Source organism: Helicoverpa zea, chromosome 13 (genome assembly GCF_022581195.2).
Source record: "Helicoverpa zea isolate HzStark_Cry1AcR chromosome 13, ilHelZeax1.1, whole genome shotgun sequence".
In the NCBI taxonomy this organism is placed as follows: domain Eukaryota; kingdom Metazoa; phylum Arthropoda; class Insecta; order Lepidoptera; family Noctuidae; genus Helicoverpa; species Helicoverpa zea.
Window position 1 is genome coordinate 137,390 of NC_061464.1, and position 14,557 is coordinate 151,946.

The 14,557-nt window shown below is 46.2% G+C and overlaps 1 protein-coding gene across 1 annotated transcript in view; it reads right to left on the reverse strand.

Moving 5' to 3' along the window:
• Positions 1-14,557, reverse strand: part of LOC124635997 (transmembrane protein 131 homolog) — a 32,631-nt gene that overhangs the window by 11,595 nt on the left and 6,479 nt on the right. Inside the window, 10 exon segments of the mRNA XM_047171959.1 lie at positions 1,688-2,122; positions 2,896-3,263; positions 3,265-3,468; positions 3,806-4,091; positions 4,155-4,302; positions 4,368-4,460; positions 4,534-4,696; positions 4,766-5,062; positions 5,281-5,517; positions 11,156-11,350. Coding sequence (XP_047027915.1) covers positions 1,688-2,122; positions 2,896-3,263; positions 3,265-3,468; positions 3,806-4,091; positions 4,155-4,302; positions 4,368-4,460; positions 4,534-4,696; positions 4,766-5,062; positions 5,281-5,517; positions 11,156-11,350 — 2,426 coding nt within the window.

Genomic DNA, 14,557 nt, shown 5'->3' on the forward strand with positions numbered 1-14,557 from the left:
ATTAAAAAGAAGTACGTATTAAAGTTCATTTATTTGAAAACTCAGTTTTAAAATTAAACGAGGTTAAAAATATATGTAAAAACAATAATAAAAATTACTCAATTAATTGAATAATTATTTTAAGCAGTATTTTATTTCTTTAATGTGTATTTGTTTGAAAAGTCTTATCAAGATTGTCACAAATGGAGTATTGCACACGATGTTCTAAATTCAAATCACTTTGCCGCTCTAGAGGATAAAAACGGCTTTTGCGCTCAGATATCAAAGGGTAAAACTACTCTTTCCGAGATGGTGGGATGAAAAATAAATGTTAGTTAACCATAGATAATAAGGCGAAAAATTAATATTTCACCGGAGAGAGATCAGGAAATAAATTACAGTGTATTTGGAACGTAATAACAGAAGTTTTCATGAAATTTCGTAGAAATTTTTTTTTTTTTAAATTGATAAAAATATAAAACTTGTTTTTTTTTTTGGGAAATTATAAGTCTAGCCACAAAATTATTTATTGGACACATGATTAAACTTCTAATTTTATAACTAAGCAACGAGGAAATGACATAGCCTCTAATAAACTAATTCGTCTTTTTTACAACGCCATCTACTAGAAAGCTTCAATAAAAGATCATCAATTATTGTAACTTGTCCTTCTTATTTATACATTGTCATCTAATTTACGTACTCGGCGTCATTTTTCCAAAAACGAGCCAAGAAAAACGAGATCAACGTTGTTCTTGGCTCGTTTTTTTTTGATGGTAGAATTTAATTTGGATTCATTTTATTTAGCATATTCCCATTTATAACCTTCAATTAAAAAATATTGTATTAAAAATTGAAGTTAGTGACGAAAACACGCTGCAAAACCGACTCCACGTAGTCTTGTCTGCCCTACCCCTAGAGTGCAATTCAGAACCGCGTAGGCGCGGAGGGGCGAGGCGGCCTGCGAGCTGAGGCGCAGGTAGTTTCAACGCTCGCCGCCGCGGCCGAGGCAGGCCGGCTCCGCCGGCCAGTAAGCCGAAGCTGCGGTGGTGAGCGTGAAAACCATCTGCGACGATAAGCTCGCATGGGACCGCCGGAGCCCCGCAGCGCCGGAGCCGTGACAGAAGCCATGCTTGCTGCATGTTGCATGCTTACTTCCATGTTGGGTCAATTAATATGGGATGTGTTATATTTTAAACAAAAAACTCAGTACGAATTAAAAAATTAGAAGCTAAATAAATATTTTTATGATGTCACTTAATAGTATTTAAGAAGTTTACTGTTAGAATGCATGTTACAAATTTAGATGCAAAAAAATAACCATCTTGCTGAGTTGTATTTAGAGTGGAAGATAACTCGTGGCTAAGATAGTATTGTTAAGATGCTCGACGCTTTATTAATTGTGGCTGACTTAGTAATTTAGAAGGCAACATACATTTTTGGTGGCGAATAATGATATTAAAAAGAAGCCTTTTTATTTAGCACCCTTTTTTTGTTACCTTTTTTTAACGACGTCAAAAATATTTTTTTTGTTACTTTACGTGACAAAATTGTAAATACAAAAGTTGTAGATGTTTTTATTAAGTACAATTTTGCTATTTAACTTATCATTTTTTTACTGTTAAACCATTTTTCACTATTTTTGAAGGCTTCGTGGTCTATATAGTGTGATGTGGAATTCAAACTAGTGTGTAAGGCTGTGACTCACTCGGCGTCGAGCGGCAGCGCCAGCACGGGCTGCAGCAGCAGCGCGTGGTCGGCGGAGGGGTTGCGCGCGCGCACCAGCAGCGGCTGTGCGCCGCCCACCGCCGCCAGCCCCGCGTCCGCGCGCGCCGCCGCCAGCCGCGGCCACTGCGGCGCCGCCACGCCGCGCGCCGCCAGCGCCACCGCGCGCGACGTGTGCACCAGCAGCGACACGTTGCGCGGCGCCGCCTGCGCGTACAGCGCGCGCCGCGCCGCCAGCAGCGCGGCGTCGGGCGCCAGCGCCGGCCGGCGCAGCGCGGCGCGGCGCAGCCAGGCGGCGCCGTCGCCGCGCGCCACGTCCAGCCCCGTGTAGCAGTGCGGCGCGCACAGCCGCTCCGCCGCGTACACCACCGTGCCCACCGCGTGCCGCCCCGCCCACACCTCCGCCTCCGCGCCCGCCCTGACACCGACACCACTCCTACATTACTACGACTCCTATAACTTGGACTGACATCATCGACATCGTCTGATGATGAGGAGTAGGTACTATAAATATGTAATAACAACATTTCTTTGTCGTGTTATGCTAATGACATTCCATGACTGATGATTCCAAAACAATAAAAAATACAGTAAGTTTGTTTTTATTCAAGATTTTTACTTTATTTTCTACCTGCGTATTTTTCCTTGTAATGTACACATCATCATCCTTCAAGCCTTTTCCCAACTATGTTGGGGTCGGCTTCCAGTCTAACCGGATTCAGCTGAGTACCAGTGCTTTACCAGAAGCGACTGCCTATCTGACCTCCTCAACCCAGTTACCCGGGTAACCCGAAACCCTTTGGTTAGACTGGTGTCAGACTTACTAACTTCTGACTATCCGTAACGACTGTCAAGGATGTTCAATGACAGCAAGGACTTATAGTTTAACGTGCCATCCGAAACACAGCCAATAGTGTCTAAGATATACTTAGAAAGTACATACAAACTTAGAAAAGTTGCATGGGTACTTGCCTGACCTGGGATCGAACCCGCGCCCTCATACTTGAGAGGTCGGTTCTTTACTCACTAGGCCACCACTACTTTTTTTTTTCAGTAATTTAAAAGTTAAAAAATTCCCTAACGACAATATCCAAGGGCGCATGGCGATAAAATGTACAATTTCAAGGACAACATGTTTACGAAACAAAAAGAACCTAAATAAAACCAAAACTGAGCAATGTGTAAACTTACTCATAAGAGAGCGCAGGGTCGGTGGGCGGCAGCGCCACGCCGGTGACGCGCATGCGCTGCGCCATGCTGCAGTCCAGCACGAGCGGCGCCCGCGCCCACACGTAGGGCGCCACGCGCGGCAGCGCCAGCGGCAGCGCGGCCACGCGGCCCGGCGCCGCCTCCAGCGCCAGCGCCGCGCGCGACACCGCCGCGCCGCCCGCGCCCTCCGCGCGCAGCGCCAGCGAGCCGCGCAGCGCGCCCGCCCGCGCCGGCGCCACCACCGTCAGCAGCGCGCCCAGCGCCCCGCGCGCCGCCACGCAGCGCTGCAACACAGGCGCGTCACACTCCGCGCGACCACTCCGCGCCGCACCCCGCACACTGGCTACTCACGCAGGCGTGGCCGGGCGGCGGCGCGCGCAGGGGCCCGCAGGGCGCCAGCGCCAGCGACGCGCCGGGCAGGTCGAGCGCCACGTCGGTGATGCACAGCGGCGCGGGCGCGGGGTTGCGCACGGTGGCCGCCACGCGCCGGGTGGACGACGTGCCCACCAGCCCCAGCCGCAGCTCGCCGTCCTCTGAGTTCGGCCAATCCCATTCCTGAAGCGAAACATTCTCGTTATTTATCAATAAATACTACTTCCTATCTTACTTATATTATAGATGTGAAAGTTTGTAAGAATGTACGGATGTATGTTTCTTATTCAATCACGCAAAAATGGCTGGACCGATTTGATTGAAATTTGGTATGTAGATAAGTAATACCCTGGATCAACATATAGGCTACTTTTTATCAACACACCACGCGGGCGAAGCCGCTGGCGGAAGCTAGTAATTAATAATAATAAGCATTCCTCTTTATTTTATTATTATAGCCGTTGACAAATATTCCCATGGGAAACTATCTTTGGTCAGCAGTGTGGGATGTGAGACTCACAATTTGCAGTTGTCCAGAGTAGACGTACAGCGGCACCTCGTAGTCAGTGACGTTAGAGCGCAGCGACACGTGCGCGCTGAGCTGCGCCGCGGGCGACAGTCCCCCGCGCAGCCGCACCCGCGCCACCACGCCGCCCGCGCCCGGCGCCAGCGCCAGCGGCGTCAGCGACGTCAGCTCCACCAGGTCGGCGCCCTCGCTGAGCGCCGCGCCCGTCACCAGCACGGGCGTCGGGAAGTCGTTGTGCACGCGCAGCTCCAGCGTCTCCGCGCGCGCCGCCGTCACGAAGCTGCGGACACAGGCGCGTGAGCAGGAGCCGCGGGCGCCGCCGGCGACCAGGCGCGGTACTCACTGCAGCGCGGGCGGGTCCAGGCGCAGCGTGCCGGGCAGCAGGCGCACGCTGTAGGGCAGCGCGGCGCGGCCCAGGCGCAGCCAGCCCGCGCACCACGCGCCCGCCGCACCCGCGCCGCCCGCCGCCGCCGCGCCCCACAGCGCCGCGTCTGCACACCGGGAGAGCGTTAGAGCGGCTCGGGCGCCAGCGCGCACACAGAGCGGCGACACTCACAGTCGAAGGTGAGGTGCGCGGCGCGGGCGAGCGCCTGGTGCGGCTCCAGCGAGGCGCGCAGCAGCGTCACGCGCACGCCGTCGGCCGCCGCGCCTGCAACACGCACACGTCAGCGAGCGCACACACACCGGTGTACACACACGAGGCAGTGAGGAACAAGAGTCACCGTTTCCGTTAGCCATCCCTTTGTCGCTCTGTCCGTTGTGCGTGGGCGCGCGGTCGGCGGGCGGCGGCGGCGGCGTGGGCGGCGCGGACCCGCAGCGCGGCGCCCACACGCCGCCCGCCAGCGGCGCCGGCGTGCCCGCACTGTTGCCGGCCTCGATGTCGAACTGCAACACGCACGGGTGTCACGCAGCGGCCGCGCGGCCGGCAGCGGGCGCGGCGGCGGCGGTACGTACCACGTCGGGCGGGTCGAGCGAGCCGCGCGTGCGCAGACGCAGCTGCAGCGGGCTGAGGTGCTCGCCGGGCGGCACGGAGCGCGCCGTGACGCACACCAGCAGGCCGCCGCCCGTCATGTTGCCCTTGATGCGCACGTAGGCGGTGAGCGGCGCGGCGGCGGCGCCGGGCGCCAGGCGCAGGCGCACGAGCGGCCGCGAGCTGCGCGCCGGCACGGCCCACAGCTCCCGCGGGGCTCGCGCGCCGCCGCCCGGCAGCTCCAGCCCCAGCCACGCGCCCGACGAGTACACCTCGCTCACCTGCACACTCACACCTCATCACCACGCCGCACCAACATCACACGAAAAGAGCGCCGCCTCTTATTATATGGATAAAACATCAATTCTATACAATGTAATGTTCTTGCCTAAATGTTCTTCGATGTGAGTCATAGACGGCGGTACCAGGTGGAAGAATTATCCGGTACAAATGAGGCACTATAGGTTTAATGAATACGGAAACAGACGCTCGCTCTCACTTGTATGGTGTGGTCGGTGGGGTTGTGCAGCGTGAGCAGCGGCTCGACGCTGGCGTTGAGCGGCACGCGCACGCCCAGCAGCGGCCACACGCCCCACTGGCTGGCCACGCCCTCCGCCGACACCGGGTACTTGTGCACGCCCAGCGACGTGTGGATGTAGATGTGCGCCGACACCGGGCCCTCGCGCCGCCCCAGGTACACCACCGTGAACGACGTGTTGGCTTGCGGCGGCAGCGTCTGCACGCACAATAACTCACCTCACTATTTTATAACAGTATTAAACCTACATTATCGTATTCATTACGTATCATTTTCAATGGCCATAGAAGCTTGCACATGGTCCTCCTAGGCATAAGATAACATAATATAGCCACATAGGCAAGATAACGTAGCCGGTGCCGATAGTGTTGTAGTCGGCGACGAGGCTAAATATAAACAAGCATGGCATGCATCTGTTTGCGTCGGAGAAAGCGCGCGCCAGCGGGAGATACGCGCGTCGCGTCACACTGTAAACAACGCGCCTCGTAACGTACTCGCTACTCGCTGATAATGATAACATCTTATGTAAAATGTGTAACATTGATTATCTTGACATCCGCCTGAGCGTTGAGCGCACTCACGCTCTGGACCACCACACACAACTTCTTTAATCGTTTTTGGTTATCAAACAAAGTATCATCATGTCATCATGGAAAAATATTTTTTTGTTTAAATAATATACTTCTACGTCGCTTTAGAAATCGGTGTCTAGAGGATACTGCTAAGAATTGAGATGCCTTACTTTTCGGGAAATGGATTAAAAATAAAACCAATATAAAATGATCTTGGGAGGTATTTCACGTTGCCAATAGTCGCAGGAACACTGGTGACTTTATCAGATAGGAGACGTGAGATGTGCAGCTGCTTCAAATGTGAAGCATCCTCAGTGTGCTCGAAACTTTCCAAAGTTCCGACTCCTTTCAGATTTATGGAAAAAAAATGAGTGTTTTTCAACAATAACTACGAAACGTATGACGACAATGTCCGTCCATGTATTACAGTGTGTAAATAAAGTAGCACTTAACATGGATACGTGAAATGTTCTCGGCGCGGGTGAAGTAAACAAGTGCCGCTCGAATGTTTGCTTCATTTTACTTATAGTGTGACTCACTGCCAATAAACGGTTTCTACCATTGCTTGGTTTCAGAACTATAAACAAAATGGAAGCGTTCACATCTGTGGTTCCACTGGTTCTACTGCAACGTAAACTTTGGAGCTGGCTTCTCTCGACCGACTCACTGTTGAGGGTTTTACCTACACAATTATCGAGCGCCTGCACTGACTGAGCCTGCTCAGTAGCAGCACAGAGGCATTCAGCGGTGTGTAACCTGGTGACCTTAAGCCCGGCGGCGCTCGGAGCTTCGCGTCCTACGTGATGTATGTCAGATAACAAACCACAATGTCGGCGTTCTATTTCATTATGCGATGCTTCCATACTATTTATATAACAGTGTCACAATTACTTAACTTACCTACTTATTTCTTTTATTTCAATGACTTTGACTTTGTCTCAATTAAATGTGCGTTCACACAGAAAGTCCGGAAAACGGGACGTTTGTATGTATAAAGGATGATGGGTAAAATTGGCCGGTATATCCAATAAAAACGATTCGCATATCAAATGATAGCTTATACCCTAAGCTTCATTTTTTATTATGGGCAAAACATTGTAAACCACCGGAGAACGAAGATATGACACTTGATAGCATAGGACAGCCTAAGGACTTGAACCACTTCATTTTGTATGGGAGGGATGTTTAAGTGCATTATATTATTGTCAATAATTGTCAGAACGAGTCGCAGAAGGTGTCTGTGCCCATATTTTTCAAGTTTATTGAAAAAAAAAGATTATTTAGCATTTAGTATTTACAACGTATGGTGTACGTATTCCGCCGTTCTGGTGAGTCTAACCGGCATAACCAATGAAAACCATTTGCATATCAAATGATAGCTCATATCCTAAGCTTCATTTTTAGGGTTCCGTAGCCAAAATGGCAAAAACGGAACCCTTATAGTTTCGTCATGTCCGTCTGTCCGTCTGTCCGTCTGTCACAGCCGATTTACTCGGAAACTATAAGTACTACAGTGATGAAATTTGATGGGAATATGTGTTGTATGAACCGCTACAAAAATATGACACTAAATAGTAAAAAAAAGAATTGGGGGTGGGGCCCCCCATACATGTAACTGAGGGATGAAATTTTTTTTTTCGATGTACATACCCGTGTGGGGTATCAATGGAAAGGTCTTTTAAAATGATATAAAGTTTTCTAAAAAACATTTTTCTTAAAGTGAACGGTTTTTGAGATATCAGCTCTCAAAGTCGTAAAAAGTATGTCCCCCCCCCTCTATTTTTATAACTACGGGGTATAAAATTCTAAAAAAAATAGAGGTGATGCATGCTAATTAACTCTTTCAACGATTTTTGGTTTGATCAAAGTATCTCTTATAGTTTTTGAGATAGGTTGATTTAACTGTAATTTACGGAACCCTTCGTGCACGAGTCCGACTCGCACTTGGCCGGTTTTGTTTATTATGGGCAAAACATTATGAACCACCGGAGAACGAAGATATGACACTTGGTAGCGTGGCACAGCGTATGGACTTGAAACACTTCATTTTGTATGGGAGAGATGTTTAAGTGCCATTATTATTGCCAATATCAGTCAGGACTAGGGCATGCAATACCGGTTAACCGGTTTCGTTTTTACCGGTAAATCGCCCATTTTTGCGGGTTTTAAATTACCGGTAAAAATAATATGAAACCGGTAATTTACCGGTTTTTACGTTTTTCTGATAAAATATAGCAATTGTTCATTTAACGTCAAATCTTTGTTTTGTAGCCTGAATATAATGTAATGTTGCATATAACATACATTACGTATTGTACGTTATACATTACGTATTGTAAGAGTGTTATAGTTGCTGTTTTTTAGAAAAGTAAACTTGTGTGTCCTTAACTATCTCTAGGTTAGATACAAATCTTTCTCATCTTAATTTATAAAATCTAAACAAATTGTATTCATTCAGTTATTCTGTTTTTCCTCATAGCTGTCAGCTCATACTAGGTACAAATGTAGCTAATGCTTATTTTACCTACTCTATGACCTTACTGAGCAAGGGCTTTTACTTCACCACCATGCGGACTGCTCTGAGGTGGAGCACACAGTCCAGGTGTGCACTGCCTGGGAAGGGTACCGCCGTGTTGTCGTCGAGGCAATAGGCAGCGGCGACCTTTCGCGTCCTTCCCTGGTTCAAGCCATGGTCCGGAGCTAGACGGAATGGGAAGCCGTCGCCCCTTCTGCGAAGCAGTCATGCTCGAGAAGGAGACGGCGGAGCGACTGCGAGTAGCACCTCTCATCCCAGCCGCTGTAGTGGACCAGGAAGACACCACGGGCGCCAAGGGTCGAGAGACGACTCCCGGCCACCGTAGGCGTCGGTCTGTGGGCGGTGAGTTCGAGTGGCTCATCGTTCCACCGTCTGCATAGACAACAGACCCGTGTCAGCGGCGCGCGTTGTTCCACGGGCTCCTCAGGGAGATGTCAGCAAACCCAGTGGGGCCCAGCAGGGCCAAGGCCTGCCGGGGCCGCGGGATTGTTCGAAAGAGTTACCGCTACCCTGGTCCATAAAACGCCTACTAAAAAACATGGGTATTAGACAGAAAGAGTCTGTCATTTGATGATTTACCATAAAAAAGGGCTTTCCCTTCAATGAAAAACATATTTTTTACGGTAATTCTTAGCGTTTATCCCGTCTTGTGACGGGGTCGGCTTTCCGTATCTTCCTTCTTCCACTTCGCTCTATCCTCCTGAATAGACATCTTCCTCTTCGAGTTCGCAGATTTTCATGTCATTACGACACTCAACCACCACGGTTTCGGCCTGCCTTTGCGCCTTTGACCGGGTATATTGAGATTGAGTATCACATTCACACTGCCGGTGTCCTCAGGTGTCACTCCTTTTTAATGTCCGTACCATCGCAGCCGTTTCTCTTGCATTTTGTCGGCGACATCGCGTACGGATGGTACTGACATGTTTTTTGTTACGGCCCACGACACAAAAAAACGTTTACCACCTTATACTTTGCATATTTATTTAGTTTTTGCTTTAAGACTACCCAATCTTATTGTTATAATATCACATTTTAAAAAAATTACAAAAATTACCGTTTTACCGGTTTACCGGTAAAAATATTTTTATTACCGAATTTTTACCGGTAATTTTTGTTTTACCGAATTTGCATGCCCTAGTCAGGACGTATCACAGAAGGTGCATGTGTCCATATTAAAAAAAAATACAGGTAGCATTCACAACATAAGGTGTACGTATTCCGCCGTTTCAGTGAGTCTGACCGGCATAACCAATAATATCCATTTGCACATCAAATGATAGCTTATACCCTAAACTTCAATTTTTGTTATGGGTGGAACATTGTTAACCACTGGGGAAGGAATATATCAGTCCTGTAAGCCTACGACTGCCTATGGAATTAAACCACTTTGGCACGTATGGTATATAAAGAAAACCTACCTATCTTCTTATTATAAATAACGTAGCTTTTCCAGCACTGAAAGATTTTTCAAATCAGTTCAGTCAAGTTCGTAGCCCATTTCATGCAAATACTTGTCGTGAGTACTTGCACAGGCATCATCTAATGGCCAGGATAATACATCTTGCTTTGAAATATAATCCTATGGAATTGGAGGTGCGCTGGCATCAATCTATCATCACCAATGACTGTCAACTGTCCTGGCTAACAAGCCTGATGTGCCATATGATGAGAACTCTGTGAAAGCTGATAAACAACTTAAATAACTTTAGTCTAAGAATACTGATTAAACCCCTCATTTATCTTTGCGGACCTGACCACCCGTGCGGTTTTTTTAATATATTATTATATTCAAAGATAGAGTGATTGAAGAGGTAGGTTTGTATGTGTAATAACATCCGTTAAATAGTGAGTAAATACTGTTTTCCCGTGCGAAGCTGGGGTGGGTCGCTACTTTTCTAATAACTCGACAACCCAAGGCCGACTATCCTGGTGCCGCAGAACGAGGAAATGCTATCTCCAATAATGGAAATAGTATACGGTGGTAGAAGTAAAAGTTTTTATGTTTTGTTTTGCTATTAAAACAATTATGCCTAGTTAAGACCGATTTTTATTGATAATCTACCCTAGGCTTATTTAAAAAAGTGATAAGTTGACGAAAATACATCATACAATGAATTTTTCTAGTATGGATTTTATTTTAAACAAAAAAAAAATCGGTGCAAAAAGTATAACTCTTTTGTGCCCGACTGTACTTATTTCCGGTAGATTCTTGACATGAACCGTTTTATTTCAGTAACTATAGGGTATAAGCAATAATATAATATACATTAGAACTTTATTGGTTATCAGGCCAGGGTTCATACAAAATTGCCCATCATCCTTTGCACATACATATTGAATTCATCTAGTTGCTAGGTTTTACCCTTTTGTGGGCCTGAGAAAAAATGGGCTCATGCATATGAGAAAAGCAAAGAAAAAGAAGGGCCTGACTGATCGGTGGATACTGGATCTAGGATACAGTCGTGTCCATGCCTTACGGTCGTACATCATACTCCAATGTCGAATAAAGCCGTAGCAGGTGATGATGACTGTTCTGTTCGGGTAATTTCAGTTTTCTCCGACAAATATATTGTACAGCTAACATGTCCAGTGTCGTTCAGTATGTATCCCACATACTACTACGTCGCGAGTGCCTCCTTATACTAGACTAGAGGATTGGCGACAACTCCGCTGCAGTACTTACAAGTTTGCGACTCGGGATGTGATGAAATAAGAGGTGTTGTACCTTAGAGTCGAAGAAGGAGGCGTGGAAGTCCGGCGTGGTGCCGGCGACGGAGGCGAGGTGCATGGTGGTGTTGGCGGTGTTGGTGAGCGTGACGGTGAGCGCGTGCGCGGCCGCCAGCGCGGCGCGCCCGAAGTGCAGCGCGGGCGGCGACAGCTGCAGCGCGCCCGCCGCCACCGCGCCCGGCCCGCCCCATTCCTGCGCACCACAACCACTCTTAACATGTAAACGAAACTCTATTCCAGACAATTGTTTGTGACCAACGTATTTAATTGTTAGTCATTCCGTTGTTGGTACAGCACAAGTAAAAACATTATACACAACTGCTCGCGTGTTCTACTTTACATCTAGCAACTGACCTCTCTTACAATATCCTATAAACTACAGATTCTATTACTGTTTAATTGATTGAAATAATTCCATAGGTAGGGTGGTGATAAATAATTAGTAGGTACTAGTTTGTTTGATTTAAACATCATCATTATCATCTGGACTAATCCCAGACCTATTTGATTCTACTATTTCATTCCGTTCTGTGACTGAGTACAGTGTGGACGTGCTAACCGTTTACTTAAGGTGTTAATTTGTGATTGGCTGTTTAAGTTAAAATCCATTTCTCGTTTACTCTTGAAGAGTTTGTTAGGACTGGTCCCGCCCAGTGGGCTGTCCAAGAAAGAAACAGATAGCTTTTGTGCGCTGCAACCTCAACTGCTTCCCACCCGGATTCGAACCGAGGACGCCTGGATTCGCGGTAAGCGACCCCACCACGCGCGCCACCGAGGTGAGTCACAGCGCATCGAAATTGACTACTGTGTTGCGCGCTCTGCTACGTCACTGCACCGCTCGCTGTTGCTTAATCGTAACGCATACAGAAAAGTTAATAGCTCTCGCAACTTATTGCTTATTGCTATATAGAGATTTAAAAGAACTTACGATAATGTTCAATCCGAAAAGAACGCCACCTAAAGCTGTACTGCGATCGGAGCAATCGACTTCAGAGCCGGACTTAGCAAAAATATCTAAAACACCATCGGAATATGAGGTGACTGGTGCGAATCGTAAACGTAAGCAGCCGGAGTGCGAACACGCTGAACAAATAGCTACTATGGATGCAAATCTGACGAAAACTCTAAGAGAATGGAAGGCCAGTTTAGATGCTAACTTATTAGTTATTAATGACAATATAAAAAGTATAAGGGGCGACTTAGAGACGTACATGAATGAAATAAAGAAAGAAATGGACTGTCTTCGCTCTGAAAATATCTCAATCAAAGCAACCGTGTCTAAGTTGACTGAGGAGGTTTCTGAAATTAAATCATCTTGCCAGTTCATCTCAAACCAATATGACGACTGTCAGAAGAAATTTCAAAGCTTGGAAGAAAGTACTCCACTTCGATGCGAGATAAAAACCCTTGAAGCCAAAATAGACTACTTGGAGCAGCAAGCTAGAGAGTGTAACTTGGAGATATCTAATGTTCCGGAACGGCGGGAGGAAAATTTATTCTCTATTTTGGAAAAAATCGGCAAAAAGATTGATTTGGCTATACCACGTGAGGAAATTACTGCCATACATAGAGTGCCTCATGCGGCGTCTAGCGAAAGGCCTAAAAATATAATCGCTAAGTTTAAGACACGTTATCTAAGAGACAATATACTAAGCGCCTACCGACTCAAAAAAGGTGTCATCTCGACTGACTTAGGCATTCTAGGTGCACCCCGTACTGTATATGTGAACGAGCACTTGACTCTCCATAAAAAACAACTGCTGCGAGAGACACGCGAGGTGGCTAAGAAATATAATTACAAGTTTGTATGGGTCAAACACTCTACTATCCTTGCTAAACGATGTGAAACCTCTCCTACCATAGCCATTAAAACCAAAAACGATTTATATAAAATTACGACTAGCAATATTAGTTAACCAACTAATTTCTTAGTTTTAATATTAATACTTGAGTACGATGTATTACGATGGCTGCTAACAATACTGATTTTTGCATATATTATCAGAATACTAGGGGTTTACGCACAAAACTGAACACACTTTATATGAGTATATTAAGTAATAGCTTCGATGTTGTTATTTTAAAACATGGTTAATTCCCACAATAAGCAACAGCGAATTCATTGATGATCGCTACGTTGTCTTTCGCTGTGATCGTAACAGAACCGCAACTGGTAAACGTGATGGGGGTGGTGTGTTAATTGCTGTATTACGAAAATATAACCCTGTTTGTGTTTCGTTTCAGTCACAAAATTTTGTCGAAAAACACTTTGAACAAGTAGTTATAACAATACCTAGTCATAATAATACTGCTCAAACTCTTATCAGTGCTGTGTATATTCCGAATAATTCTCAACTCGCAGTTTATAACATGCATTTTGATCTAATGGATAATTTAATTAATTCAGGTAACTTTGATAATGTGTTGTTACTCGGGGATTATAACATACCGATGGCCAATTGGATGAGACCTCATTCTGATTTTAACTCTTTTACTTGCACGGGCAATTCTGCAATCTGTAATCGCCTAAGGAACTTTATGACTGTTCACGATGTTCTGCAATATAATCATCTAACGAATACATATGGACGAACCTTGGACCTTCTAATCGCTAATACTAACTGCTTTGTGTACAAACCTAAACAGGACTTGGTCCAAGCGGACAATCACCATCCTCCATTTTACACTCTCCTTTCACTTAATATAAAATTAACTCGCTTACGTCCTCTAAGCACGCCTAGATATAATTTCCGTAAGGCTGACTACATTCTTATTAATAAGGACATTGATGAAATTGATTGGGACTTAGAACTGGGAGAGGGAACACCGGAAAAAAATGTTGAAGTCTTCTATGATCACTTGTATGGTATAATCAAGAACCGGGTCCCGCTCTCTAAACCTAAAAATTCTAAATTCCCTGTCTGGTTTTCCAAGTCGCTTATGCATATTTTTAACTATAAGAAAAAAGCATGGACGAAATGGAAAACATACCAAAATATTTCCGATTATGAAATATTCGCTCTATATAGAGAACGCTTTAAATCAGAGTGTATCAAATGTTACCGTACCTACATGAATAGTGTTGAGGATGGTATTCCCAAAAATGTCAAACACTTCTGGGCGTACATCGCTGGTCGCAAAGGCAAATCCGGTATTCCGTCCAAAATGTACTACAAAGATGAAACAACCAGTGACCCTATTAGAATATGCAACCTCTTCTCATCCTTTTTCCAGTCTGTCTATGAACCATCTAGTCTAACACCAAACTGGAGTCCAGGCCCAGATCAGTCTGATGTTAACAATACATCTCTCTGTAACTTACATTTCAGCCTATCGTTAATTTGTAAACAACTACAGATGCTTGACATAAATAAGGGACCTGGACCGGATGGCATACCCC